This window comes from Salvia splendens, chromosome 15 (assembly GCF_004379255.2).
Source record: "Salvia splendens isolate huo1 chromosome 15, SspV2, whole genome shotgun sequence".
Lineage (NCBI taxonomy): Eukaryota > Viridiplantae > Streptophyta > Magnoliopsida > Lamiales > Lamiaceae > Salvia > Salvia splendens.
Window position 1 is genome coordinate 14,228,567 of NC_056046.1, and position 11,927 is coordinate 14,240,493.

Below are 11,927 nucleotides of genomic sequence, written 5' to 3' on the forward strand. Positions count from 1 at the left end.
CAAGATGATCTAATAGAGCACATTTGGACAAACTTTGGCAACCAGTAGAGTGCGCAGAAGAAATTAAATTATGTATTTTTAATATTTTTGTAGGATTTTAATTATGTGTTTTTAAATTTTTTTTGAATATTAAGTTAAAATTTTATTTTATTTTATCTAATGAAGTGTGTTTTTATTAATTGAATTTGTTGGAAATAAAAATAAAAAATGAAATTGAATGAATAGTTAAAGGATGAGATGGTTAAAAGACGGTTAAAAGATAGAGGGTTGCAGGTGAGATGAGATAAAAAGTACAATGGGGCTCCAGAATAATGAAGAGATGAGACGGTTAAGAGACGGATAAGAGACAGAGTTGCGGATGATCTGAGCTGACCTTTTGCACAGATCGAGGGGTAATATGGGAATTAAATTTTCTTATAGGTCCATCTGTATTGTTCTAAACTTCCACGCTTCTGTTTCACTCTGAAAAAATTAAATTAAATTCAAATTGTTCGAATTGATTTGGTGCGAGAGCCAGCCTCCGCCACCTCTGCAATCGGACCATCCCACTTCACTCTCCCTCTTCCTCTCCGTCCCATCCATTTCACGCCGCACCTCTCCATTTCGACGGAGACCAGCGACTCCGAGGCCGCCGCCTCTCTCCGTTTCAGTCGAACAACATCCGCTTGGTAAAATTATATTTCTTCAATATGGAAACAGATAGTGAGCTTCGATTGATCTAGCAATATGTAATCTGGCATGGTTGAATTGTTAAGAAGACTAAAATTGGAAGTTTAGAATTTGCTCCACTTTTTTGGGCACACAATTTATGTTCACCAGTTTTGCATACATATATCTCTGGTTCTCAATCAATTCGACAATTATCGACATTAGCAGAAATCTCTGTCGCAGGCCCTGATCTGAGAGAAAGTAGAAGCATTTTCCAGGAATAAATCGATGGAGGACAGAAGCACAACTGGAAGTTGGAGAAACAAATTAGGGTTTTGGAAATGGGCGATTGCTTCTGTATTATTCAGACTAATTTTAACTTATTTTTCCAAAAATCTCAACCTCTCTTCACGCCCCGAAGTCTCCACTCCGCTCACCAGCCTCCGCCGCCGTACTTCCTCTCTCACTATCTCTCTGTATTAGCTGCGTACATGTATGTGATGTTACTATATCTGTAATAAGTTCGATTGAAATTTATTTTTTTCTTGTAGTGGCGGAAGGCTACTGGCTAAAGCAATTGTCAATGTCTCCTTATTCTGGTTTGTGATAGTTCATGTTGTCCTTGCATTTGTATATGAACTTATATTTTGTTTTGTTTTGGATTTTTATCGTGTTAAGACTACTCTTATGGGTGTGATAAACAGGTTCAATGTACCATGGGTCGCCTTTGTTGCTCTCGATTCTTGGGCCTCTTACTGTTAAAAAGTAATCACCCCCTTAATTTTTGTATTGAACAGACTTTGAATAACTTCATGCTTGACTTGATCATCAATGTTGTGTCATTTTAGTGATTATTCAATTGCGTGATGCAGAATTGGAGGGCTATCTAGTGAACTGTTATGCAGGTATTGGCTTCCTATCAATTTCTCTCTCTCTCTCTCTCTCTTTCTCTTTCTCTGGCTTATGGTCCACTCTGTAAAGCATTCATGTTTTCTCACACATGGCTGTAATCTGTACTTTCTAATTCTATCAGAAATACTTAGAATGCTAGTTAGGATCATTGGTGATGCTGATGCATTGCATCTTTCTGAGCAGTTTCAGAGGAATCAAGTGAAGCTTTTATTTACTGGTGATAGAATAGATACTCCCTCCATCCCACAAGAGTATGCACTTTTGGTTGGGCATGGGTGTTAATGCACAATTAGTAAAGTAAGAAAGAGATAGAAAGTAAAAAAAAGTAATTAAAGTATTGTTGGTGGAGAATGGGTCCCACTCAATAGAGAGAAAAGTGTTCCAAAATTAAAAAGTGCATACTCTTGTAGGACGGATTAAAAAGGAAAGAGTGCATACTCTTGTGGGACAGAGGGAGTATGTTATTTCTCCATGCCAACACAATTATGTCACACCATGCTACAATGCTACACCCTTCATCTTTCTGGTTCATCACTTAAAATGCCACATGATCCTTCACTCGGAAGTGACTCTCTGACAATTGTAATGTAAAACTATTATTACCCACACAACTATGTCAAATTAGTTTGCCTTTTCTTGTGTGGATGGGGTTGGGCTACCAGATGTAGAATTCATGCAGCATGTACTGCACGTCTTCATCTTCTTTCTTCGCAACCGAAATTGTGCCAATTTCACATCCTGTATTTGGATTTTTTTGTGCGAATATCATTAAGCTCAGTAAAAAATCAACATACTTTTGGATACAGTCTGGTTTCTGTGGTTGCAGATTTTATCAGCGCAATCCTTATTCGTGCAACTGGGACCAGTCTTGTAAGAGCACATCTTCACAATTGTAAAGCATTAGGCCTTGATAAGCTGTGCAAAGGCAATGGTAACTGAACACGCTGCCATTGAATTGATCGTTTAGTTTTTTCGATAGCACATCCAGAAACTAATAAAAATTACTTTATTTTGTAAATTTTGTTTATAGAGGCTGTGCCATCTGGTGATGTTGCTGCCCTTGTGTATTTGTGGAACCCTTTCACAATCGTCTCTTGCATTGGTTTCAATACTTCAGCTATAGAAAATATGTTTGTTGTCATGTCACTTTATGGAGCATCTGCAGGTATGAAGTGAGCAACCTGTCTTCTTTCTGCATTCATTATCTAGGATATTAATAATTTTAAACTGCTACACATTTATTTTGCTATTTCTGTAAAGCTTTAGAGGCTGTCTTATGTATATTGTCATGAAAGGCTTAATTAGTACTGTAGTAGTAATACTATACAACTCTTTGATTGTGTCCCAAATTTCAATTTGTATGTGTTACGTTGGCTGACCTCATTCAGTACACTTCACATTTACTATTGTTGTACGATAGACCAAAATTTTAAAATAAACACCATTATTAAGTTTTGACGTAATGTGGATTACATGTTTGCTTTTGAAATATGCAGGAATAGTACCATTGGCAGCTTTTGGGTGGGTCGTATCATCACATTTGTCTCTGTATCCCATAGTTCTAGTGATTCCGGTATGTGTTGGGCAGAAATTTATTATTTAGCTAGCGGTAATTTTTTAGCACAGACAGATGCTAAAGAACGTTCACTGATTTTTCTCCCATTCAGGTGGTTTTTTTGTTGGGTTATGGTCTTGATGCACCCCCAAGAAAACTTTTTGCGCAGAGTAATCTAAAAGGTGGAGAAAAGATATCAGCCGATCATGCTGAACTCAAGTCACTGAATGATAAATTCTCTAAAACATATTTCTCTTGGCGGAGAGTTGTCACCTTCTTCTTCTGGGCATTTGTATGGACTTCCTATGTGTTAATTATGTGTGCCATCTCTATGAAAGAGTATGGTGGTCTTGGGGAGATGTTTAAGAGGTAAACATTGAATGTATATACATATAATTATAGTTAAATTTTTTGTTTTGGTTTAGCAATTATTTAGGAGTATCAACATGAAATAGTAGCTATGCTTTATGCCATGCATGCGCGTCAAATGTTCTCAACACAAGCCACAACCGATAACTGGTCATCCCCAAGAAGCCCACATCTTTATGTACATCATCTATCTGAATAGCTATTCAGGATCTCTGTTGTGGTCCATGCGTTTCCTGATATGTATAGTGAATGACCATATTATGATTTCTCAACTTGTTACTTTTACTTGAACTCTTACCTAACTGGAGTGGAAGTATTGGCAGAATTTGACCCCTTTCCCTACCCCCTTTCCAACTGGAAAATAATTTGCTTATCTGTGGTTGAAATAATTTCTTTGATCTTTGCAATATTTAATTGAATGTGCTTTACCTATTGGATTTTGTTGATTATACTTTGTTATATACTCCCTCCGTCCCATGCTACTCGCACTTTTCATTTTAGGCCGTAAATTTGGGATTGATTTTTTTGTGTAATTAAAAAAGAATTTTAGGTGTAATGAGACATCACTTAATAAAAGAGCTCTTAACTTAAACTAACATATTAATTAAATGCATTAATTCTAACTTAAATTATAAATAGTATAAGGACTTTGTGACGAGCCGAAAAGCAAACGTGCGAGTAGCACGGGACGGAGGGAGTATTTGCTTATTTTGTTTTCTCTCATCATTGTGCACTGAAGACCTACGATTTGATATAATGGCCTATCTATTTTCTCGAACTCATTGATTACTTCCGGTGCCATTTTGCAGGACATATGGATTTATTCTTGCCATTGAGGATTTGTCTCCAAATATTGGTGTGTTATGGTGAGTTCTGAGTGAGTGTTTTGTTTGTCAAATGTGCATTGCATAGCAGTTTGTTTCTTTCCAAACTTCCATAACACATTTGCATCTTTACTGCAGGTACTTCTTTGCAGAAGTGTTTGATTTTTTCAGGAATTTTTTCCTGATTGTTTTTCATGTGAACATCCTATTCATGATATTGCCGTTAGCTATACGGCTAAATCATAGGCCATGTTTTTTGGCCTTTCTTTACTTGGCAGTCTCTTCAATGCTAAAATCTTATCCATCGGTGAGCTTTCCCATTTTATCTAAATCATAGAATCTAAATGTTTCTATTTTTAGTGCGTACATTACTTTATGACCAATTCTCTCTTTATTACTCCCTCCGTCCCACAAGGATATGCACTATCTCCTTTTTAGCCCGTCCCATAAGAATATGCACTTTCTAATTTTGGTAACTCTTTTCTCTCTAATGAGGTGGGACCCATTCTCCACTAACAATACTTTAATTACTTTTTCTCTCTACCTCTCTCTCACTTTACCAATTTTACATTAAAACCCCGTGCCGAACCCAAAGTGCATATTCTTTGGGGACGGAGGGTGTATCTTTTTTTGCTTATATATATTATGCTTTGATGTTTGAACAACTATTTATTTAGTGTTTACTTCTAAGTTTTCAAAAAGAAAATGGAACCAGCATCTGTTACTTTTTGTTACTATTGAAGGAAAATAAAACCAATAACTACTCCCAGTTTTCTCCATTCCCAAACAAGAATTATGCCCGATAATTGATGACTACTCTTTTTTATGTACTATATAGTTAGACATATAAGATATTCATAGAGTCCATTAATTGAGTTAGGAATTAAATGTTCTTATGAATCTTGCTACACAGCATGGAGAAAAGCGAACTATCTAGGATGCAGGATCCTCACTCTTGGAAAAACTGAGTGCCAGAAATTGTATGAATAAGAGAATGATATTCAGATAGAACTGAAATTCCTGTACTTGAAGCCATGCACTCAAACGTTCTTGCAATTCTGCTGTTTACATGTTTAGAATGCTCCATCAGTTTGACAGATTTTGTTGATTGGAACCAGCTAATGATACATTGAGTTGAATTCTAGTTTTAAGAATATCTAAAGGAGCAGGTACTAGTAAATCCTAATCTCAATTGGTGCAACTGCTCAATGCTGCAGTTTAGTTCAGTTGTGCTACTAACTGAATACTAGGTATTGAGGTGCAAAATTAATCTTAGATTAGTTGCAGTCAGTTGAATAAGGATGAACAAGGAGAAATAGTTTGTTGGGCAAGGATTTGTAGACTTAAGTGATGGTTAAACTTAAACCTAGCATTGTTTTGGTTTCTCTGTTGATGTGTTCGACTGATATATAGGATATCCTCATATATCGTTTGAGTCACAATTATTGACTAATATTAATATCTTGTTTTACTTCTGCTCTATCTAGGTTGGGGACTCGGCTTTATATTTGAGTTTACTGGTGTTATTTGTTAATGAGTTAGCAGGTTAGTTGCCCTCTTTCTCTGGATGCACTTTCATGTGAAGTTTGATTGTGAGCTTCCTTACCATGAACTGACATCTAAAAATCAATTTGGGCACAGAGATGCAGTTTACATTCTTCCTCTTTTGTGGATATGTTGGGATCTCTCTTCTCAGCCCTGTAATGCACAACCTATGGATTTGGAGGGTATGTGCCTGTGTGATTAGATGGATATGCATAACCTTTTCCTGGGAATTGGGCATAATATCATGTACTTGCAAATTAAGTGTCTCTGCTTGTTATTAACTTGTTATACAATGCAGGGGACTGGGAATGCAAACTTTTACTTTGCGACTGCAATCGGATATGCTTGTTTCCAGGTAATTACTTATCAATATTGTTCCTTGGTAATGATGAATGAACATACATCATTTTTTGAACACGAGAAGAAATGTATCTGTATGTTCTTTTTCCTCTTGATCCATCCGGAAAATTTGCAGTGATTACCGCAGCAATTTTATGAGTAATACACTTTTTAAAAACAACCATATATGAATCACATGACTGGTGGATTAAGTTTCTCCAGTTAGCCAATTCTTGCAAATTGGTGTCACCTTTTTCACTTTTGGTGATGTATTAGAGTGGCTTAATGAATATACATGAAAGATTACATTGGTATAAAATCTACTTAGGATTTTGCAATACAGAATTTTCACAAATTCCATTTCCATAGAACCATTAAAGATGTATTCATTAGATTTTCTACATTCACATCTCCCTCCTATATTTATTTGTTTCTGCATTTTGCAGATCATTCTGGTAGTTGAGAGTGTGAGTGCTATGTTAAACCACGACAGGAAGATCAGAAAGTTATGCAACAATGTTTAACATGGCTGTCGGCTTTAGTTAAAAGGACTTTTACAACGAGGTAATTGGTTTAATGTTGTGATGGTTTGAAGATGTTCTCGTGTGCAATTGCTGGAAGTTTGCAATAGCTAAAACTGTTAGGTGGGTTACTTGTATCATAGTTCTGCACGCGATGTTGCTCATATTATTTATCCTATAAAATACTTACAGTATTTTTTGTGTTCTATATTGCATCTTATTCTTAACGTGATTTTTTTGTTATATTCTTTATTTTATTTACTCTGTTAACATAAAAATTTGTCTTTTGGTACTAGCCATAATATACTACTACTTGCTACGGATTTCTTTCACATTAAAATTGTAAAATGCTCAGATTTTAACTAGCATCTACTACTAAATATTTTTCTGACTAGCATTTATTTTACCCTTTATTCCTAACCTAAACTATTGACTTTTAAGTTTTAGCTAGCCCATCAAGCCAACATGTTCACATTTTTTTTTGAACATGTATGATTTCTTTTTATAGCCATATTTTTGTAAGTGTTTTTTAAATAAAAAGAAACCATTTGACTTCCGTTGAGCGGAATGAATCACCTACCACAATTATATGCTACTCCTCCATCCCACAATTATATACTACTCCTCCGTCCCACCTAGGATGTTCATGTTCTTGAGTGGCACGTGATTTCAAAGAATTGTTAAGTGAAACAAGTACAGAGAAAAAAGTGGTTGGGTATTTTAATGAGGAGATGGAAATTTATTTTCAAATATAGAAAGTGTACATTTTGAACAAGACAATCCTAAAAGAAAAGGTGAACATCGGACTGAGGGAATGCTACTATTTATATTTTAAAACAATTAAAATATAGAGAGATGTTCTGCGGAGCGCGTGAGCGGCTAAACCAATTTTCTCCTTTTTCTTTTATTTTTTTTTATTTTTATTGTCTACAAATCTAATTCTCCATCAACATTATTCATAACCAAGCAGTTTCATCTCCATGAGTTTTTTCTCTAAATTGATATTCCACAAAACATTTGCTTTCATTTTCTCCTAAAATCAAAATTGCAGAGATGTGAAACCCATAACAAATTTCTTATTCTCACTCTTGCCTATTGCCAATGATATTACTGCAATTAAATATTTTAATAAAAGCGTCGTCGAGAATTGATTCAGAAAAAAAGAGAAGAAAACACAAATTTGCGTCGATGGCAGAAAATATTGATTAAGCAACAATAAAGATAAATTCCGCGAGAATTCAGTTGAATCCTAGTTCTTTCTTCAATAGAATTTAATCAATGGGTAAAAGAAAGTTAACAAAAACTGAAAACAATAAAAAATGAAAATTATTCGCCTCTTATTCGGGATATCAATTTCGCCATAATTTAATTGAATCTAAGTTTTTTTTTCTTGTTCTTCCGGCTGGGTTGAATCAAAGGAATTAGAAAGTCGGGTGATGATTTCTTCTTTCTGCTGGATTGAATTGAAGGAATGAGAAATTCGGTGAGGATTTCTTCTTTCTACTGGGTTGAATTGAAGGGATGAGAAAGTGAGTGAGGATTTCTTCTTCCCTCTGGTTGAATTAGACGGAAGCAAAAGTGGGTGAAGAAAGAGAAATTGATGGATAATGAAAGTAAAAGAGAAACGTGGAAGGGAGGAGGACAGGAAGTGAGGAGAGAGAAAATATACGCACGCTCAAGTGTCGCTCAAATAACACGCGCAACATATCATTTCTATTAAAATATATATGCTCGATATATCCTAATACGTATATCATTACTTTAATATACTTATGGAATAAGTAGAAATCTTAATAATCAAGCAATTAACATATTGTTATCGCAAACTGCACCAAATTAAATAATGGTGTTTAACTCTTTTTTGTTAAAAAGAGTTAACATAACTATTTAGATTAAAAATAATAGAGAGAAGAGAAAAAAGTGAAAGAGAAAGTGTCAGAGATATTATATACTTCATCCGTCCCATAAAAATATGACATTTTTTTTCTATCCGTCCCATAAAAATAATCTATTTCCATTTGTAGAAGTATCCTCCGACTCATTATCAATATACATCAATTTATTTACAAGTATTCTCTAGCTCACCATTAAACACTAATAATGTGTGTCTTACTATCTACTAACACTATTTTAACTTCCCTTATTCTCCTTTGTCTCACTTTACCAATTATGCATATGTCCTTATTTTTATGAGACGGAGTAAGGAGTATTAAAGATAAGTTTGTATTTCCTAAATATAATCCCGTCGTTGGAGTCTTGAGACACTAAACATGTGTCATTTTCACTTAAACATGTACTAATAAGTCAATAACTAAAAAAAATGGGACGAAGAAAATACTTTTTATAATAATGGCCGAATCATTAAAGAAGTGTAAATCAAACATCGTGCATGTAGATACTGAAAATCGCTTCATATATCAATACAAATACAAATACGAATACAGAAAGCCATATTCAATACTCGGAACACCCAAGTACTCTTTTTTTTTGATAGTACTGAATAAACTGATGGAATTAATGAGAGCACCCATTTACCACACACTAATAGTTTACTTATTCGATTAGTATTATAATACCACCCTCCATAGAATTGAGTCCCTCTGTTTGTGATCTAAATTTGAGAAACGTTGATGTGATATCCATTTGGAAACTGCAAACCAGGACTTCGAACAATCTCCCCTCCTTTGACTGCTTTCCACCTGCAAATCACATATACATCAACATGATTTCACCAAATTATTGAAATGATTTATTAGTTAGTAGTAATTACTTGTATTTTGTGACCAAGCAATGAAGAAACACGGCCATCTGTAGCTTCGCGAAATCCGCTCCCACGCACACTCTCAACCCGCCTCCGAACACCATGAATTTCCTCGATGCCATGTGTGTGTCTACTCCCTACATCGTTCAAACAATATATATTATACTCCCTTCATCTCACTCTACAATTTATAGTTACAATGTGCATGCTTGAAATTTGAAAACGAAGTTTATCGACTTGCCTCCCATCGCGATGGCTTGAATTCGAGTGGATGTTTGTATGTGTTTGGGTCTAAGTGAACGCTTGGAGGGCATACCATAACAGCCCAACCTGCCGGTATTATATACTCTGCAAATCATACATAGTTAGGGTTTCAACTTTAATACTACTGATCTTTAACTAATTACACACAATTAATACTGTAATTCTAACCTTTAAATTTAATGTCTTTCAATGCTTTTCTGAAAATCACAGGAGCAATATTAGCCAGCCTCATAGTTTCATTAATGATCTGCATGCAAGCAAAACTACACATCGTCATCAAATATTCAATTTCAATGCTATATTATGATATATAAATTGAAATATATATTCACCTGAAATGTGAATTTCATCGATTTGTATTCACTCCATGTTAGTCCCGAATCTGGATTCTCTCTCCTTTTTATGATTGCCTCGTGTTCTTCCTGCAACGCGACGTCCCAAATTAAAATTAGTATGCATTTTCAGGGATATAAAAAATGTAACAAGTTGAGGAGCTAGATTAAGAAGAAATTAGTAGTGACCGTTAATTGTTGTAGAAAAGAGGGATGGTCGGATAGATATTTGATAGCTAAAGTGAGCGCCACCGAGGTAGTTTCATAGCTAGCGAAGAGCATCACGAACATCAAATCCAAAGCAATATCCTCTGTAAGCATCGTATCTTTTCGCTCGACCTCTTTTAACACATAATCGAAGAAATCACTCTGTGTTTGTCGCGGCCTTTGTCGTCTTTCTTCAAGCATATCCTTCAGCATCTTCATCGCCTTCTTTCTTCCCTAACCAAATTTATGAACATGGCTTAATTAGGTGTTGCAAAATTAGTAGGAAAAAATATTGAAAAAAATGATATATATGTATATATACTTGTAAGCATCGGTGGAAAGATGTTCCAGGAAAGTTGAGGGGAAAGGAGATCAATCCCTTTATGAAAGCTTCAAAGTATCCCCTCAAGTCTTCACTCGATTTTTGTGAGTCATAACTGATGAGCTTTTTCCCAGTCAGATCAAATATCATCTGCAAATTAAAACATAGTATTAATTATTAGGGTACATTTTATTTTCTGTTTTTGAATAGTACATTCTAAAATTTGACTGTACTTGAGCTGTAGTTTCCTTGAGATCAACAGTGTCTTGGGTGGACCACATGGTCAAGTAGCGATTGGAGGTGGCCTCGACTTCCGGAAGCATGGTCATGAGGCTTTCGGGACCGACTAAATTAAGCACCATGTTCTTGAGGTACTTGAATACGGAGCCATGCAGATTGAGTAGGCTATTTGTTCCGAAGATTTGGGTGAATGTGTAGGGATACCAGCTCTCGAACAAAACTCCCTCTTTTTGAAAGATGAAGTAGTTGAGATCAGCGTCGGTCGACACGATCACACCCTCCCCAACCAAACTCGTCTTGAATATAGCTCCATACCTATTATATGCATGAACACCATAATTAAGTTCACATAACTAAAAACATTTAAGGTTTATGGATGATTGATTACTTTTCCATCCTTTGACGGATGAAAGGAGGGATGTCGAGGGAGGTGGTTGAAGCGAAGAAGTGGAGAGTCTCCCCGAGAAGCGGCCACCCCATTGAGCCCGGTGGGAGAGTGCCGTTGCTTTTGGGATGGCACCATTTGTGAACCCACTTTGCAATGAGGATCACCACCAAGGATATGAATATAGGAAGGAGTACCATTTTTTATCCTATTTTGTTGAACAAACAAGCTTGAGAGTTGAGGTTATGTAATCATATGCAAGAAGAACCTCCTTAAATAGAAAAAAAAAGGTGGTAGCTAGTATGTTGACGACGGACCCAAGTGGGGTCAGCAACCCTACCGATGGACGGCAACTCCACCTCTTGACCCTACGTAAGGCAGTCAGACAATTAGAAAGAAAATGAAAATTTTGAGAACAAAATTAGTCGATTAAAAGAGAGACGAATGCCTTGGGAAATAGTTTAATTTTATGTTTTATAGTACTCCTACTATGTTATACAGTAGTAAATTTAAGTAGCTAGTTTAGTTGTTTATTTTGTGTAATTGATTTAGCTTTAGTAGATTCCAAAAATATCTAAAATATTTTAAAAAGTGTTAACTACTATGGTTAATAGATTTAGTTTTATTTTAAATTATTGTTAATAATTAAAATACTTACTGTATAAATTAACAAATAAAAATTTAAAACATGTGCTAGTATTCG

The 11,927-nt window shown here is 35.4% G+C and overlaps 2 protein-coding genes across 4 annotated transcripts; one reads left to right on the forward strand and one right to left on the reverse strand.

Moving 5' to 3' along the window:
- Positions 1-460: 460 nt before the first annotated feature.
- LOC121769303 (phosphatidylinositol glycan anchor biosynthesis class U protein-like) lies at positions 461-6,921 on the forward strand. Of its 3 annotated transcripts, XM_042166065.1 has the most exons (15): positions 461-668; positions 892-1,099; positions 1,200-1,247; positions 1,353-1,413; positions 1,521-1,553; positions 2,367-2,491; positions 2,591-2,725; positions 3,057-3,133; positions 3,228-3,484; positions 4,294-4,350; positions 4,447-4,615; positions 5,796-5,853; positions 5,950-6,035; positions 6,152-6,208; positions 6,639-6,921. In XM_042166065.1, the coding sequence occupies exons 2-15, from the start codon at positions 937-939 to the stop codon at positions 6,714-6,716; spliced, it is 1,404 nt and encodes a 467-aa protein (XP_042021999.1). In that variant the 5' UTR covers positions 461-668; positions 892-936; the 3' UTR covers positions 6,717-6,921. The 3 variants fall into 3 exon arrangements, with proteins under 3 accessions (XP_042021999.1, XP_042022000.1, XP_042022001.1); XM_042166066.1 differs by lacking the exon at positions 461-668 and having other exon boundaries at positions 1,006-1,099; positions 1,497-1,553; positions 2,387-2,491; XM_042166067.1 differs by lacking the exon at positions 461-668 and having other exon boundaries at positions 1,006-1,099; positions 2,387-2,491.
- Positions 6,922-9,130: 2,209 nt separating this feature from the next.
- On the reverse strand, positions 9,131-11,432 carry LOC121769302 (cytochrome P450 87A3-like). The gene is made up of 9 exons (XM_042166064.1): positions 11,228-11,432; positions 10,833-11,154; positions 10,600-10,749; positions 10,260-10,511; positions 10,071-10,160; positions 9,907-9,985; positions 9,716-9,822; positions 9,484-9,611; positions 9,131-9,412 (listed from the first exon to the last, which is right to left on the reverse strand). The coding sequence occupies exons 1-9, from the start codon at positions 11,422-11,424 to the stop codon at positions 9,325-9,327; spliced, it is 1,413 nt and encodes a 470-aa protein (XP_042021998.1). The 5' UTR covers positions 11,425-11,432; the 3' UTR covers positions 9,131-9,324.
- Between the last annotated feature and the right edge of the window lie 495 nt (positions 11,433-11,927).

Bases quoted from the DNA above. Each gene is read 5' to 3' on its own strand.
- LOC121769303 (XM_042166065.1), top strand. From the start codon at position 937: ATGGAGGACAGAAGCACAACTGGAAGTTGGAGAAACAAATTAGGGTTT. The intron at 1,554-2,366 runs GTATTGGCTTCC...TTTTGGATACAG, and splicing joins TCTAGTGAACTGTTATGCAG to TCTGGTTTCTGTGGTTGCAG. The intron at 3,134-3,227 runs GTATGTGTTGGG...TCTCCCATTCAG, and splicing joins CCATAGTTCTAGTGATTCCG to GTGGTTTTTTTGTTGGGTTA.
- LOC121769302 (XM_042166064.1), bottom strand. From the start codon at position 11,424: ATGGTACTCCTTCCTATATTCATATCCTTGGTGGTGATCCTCATTGCA. The intron at 10,161-10,259 runs GTCACTACTAAT...GTCGCGTTGCAG, and splicing joins CTTTTCTACAACAATTAACG to GAAGAACACGAGGCAATCAT. The intron at 9,413-9,483 runs GTAATTACTACT...TGTGATTTGCAG, and splicing joins TGCTTGGTCACAAAATACAA to GTGGAAAGCAGTCAAAGGAG.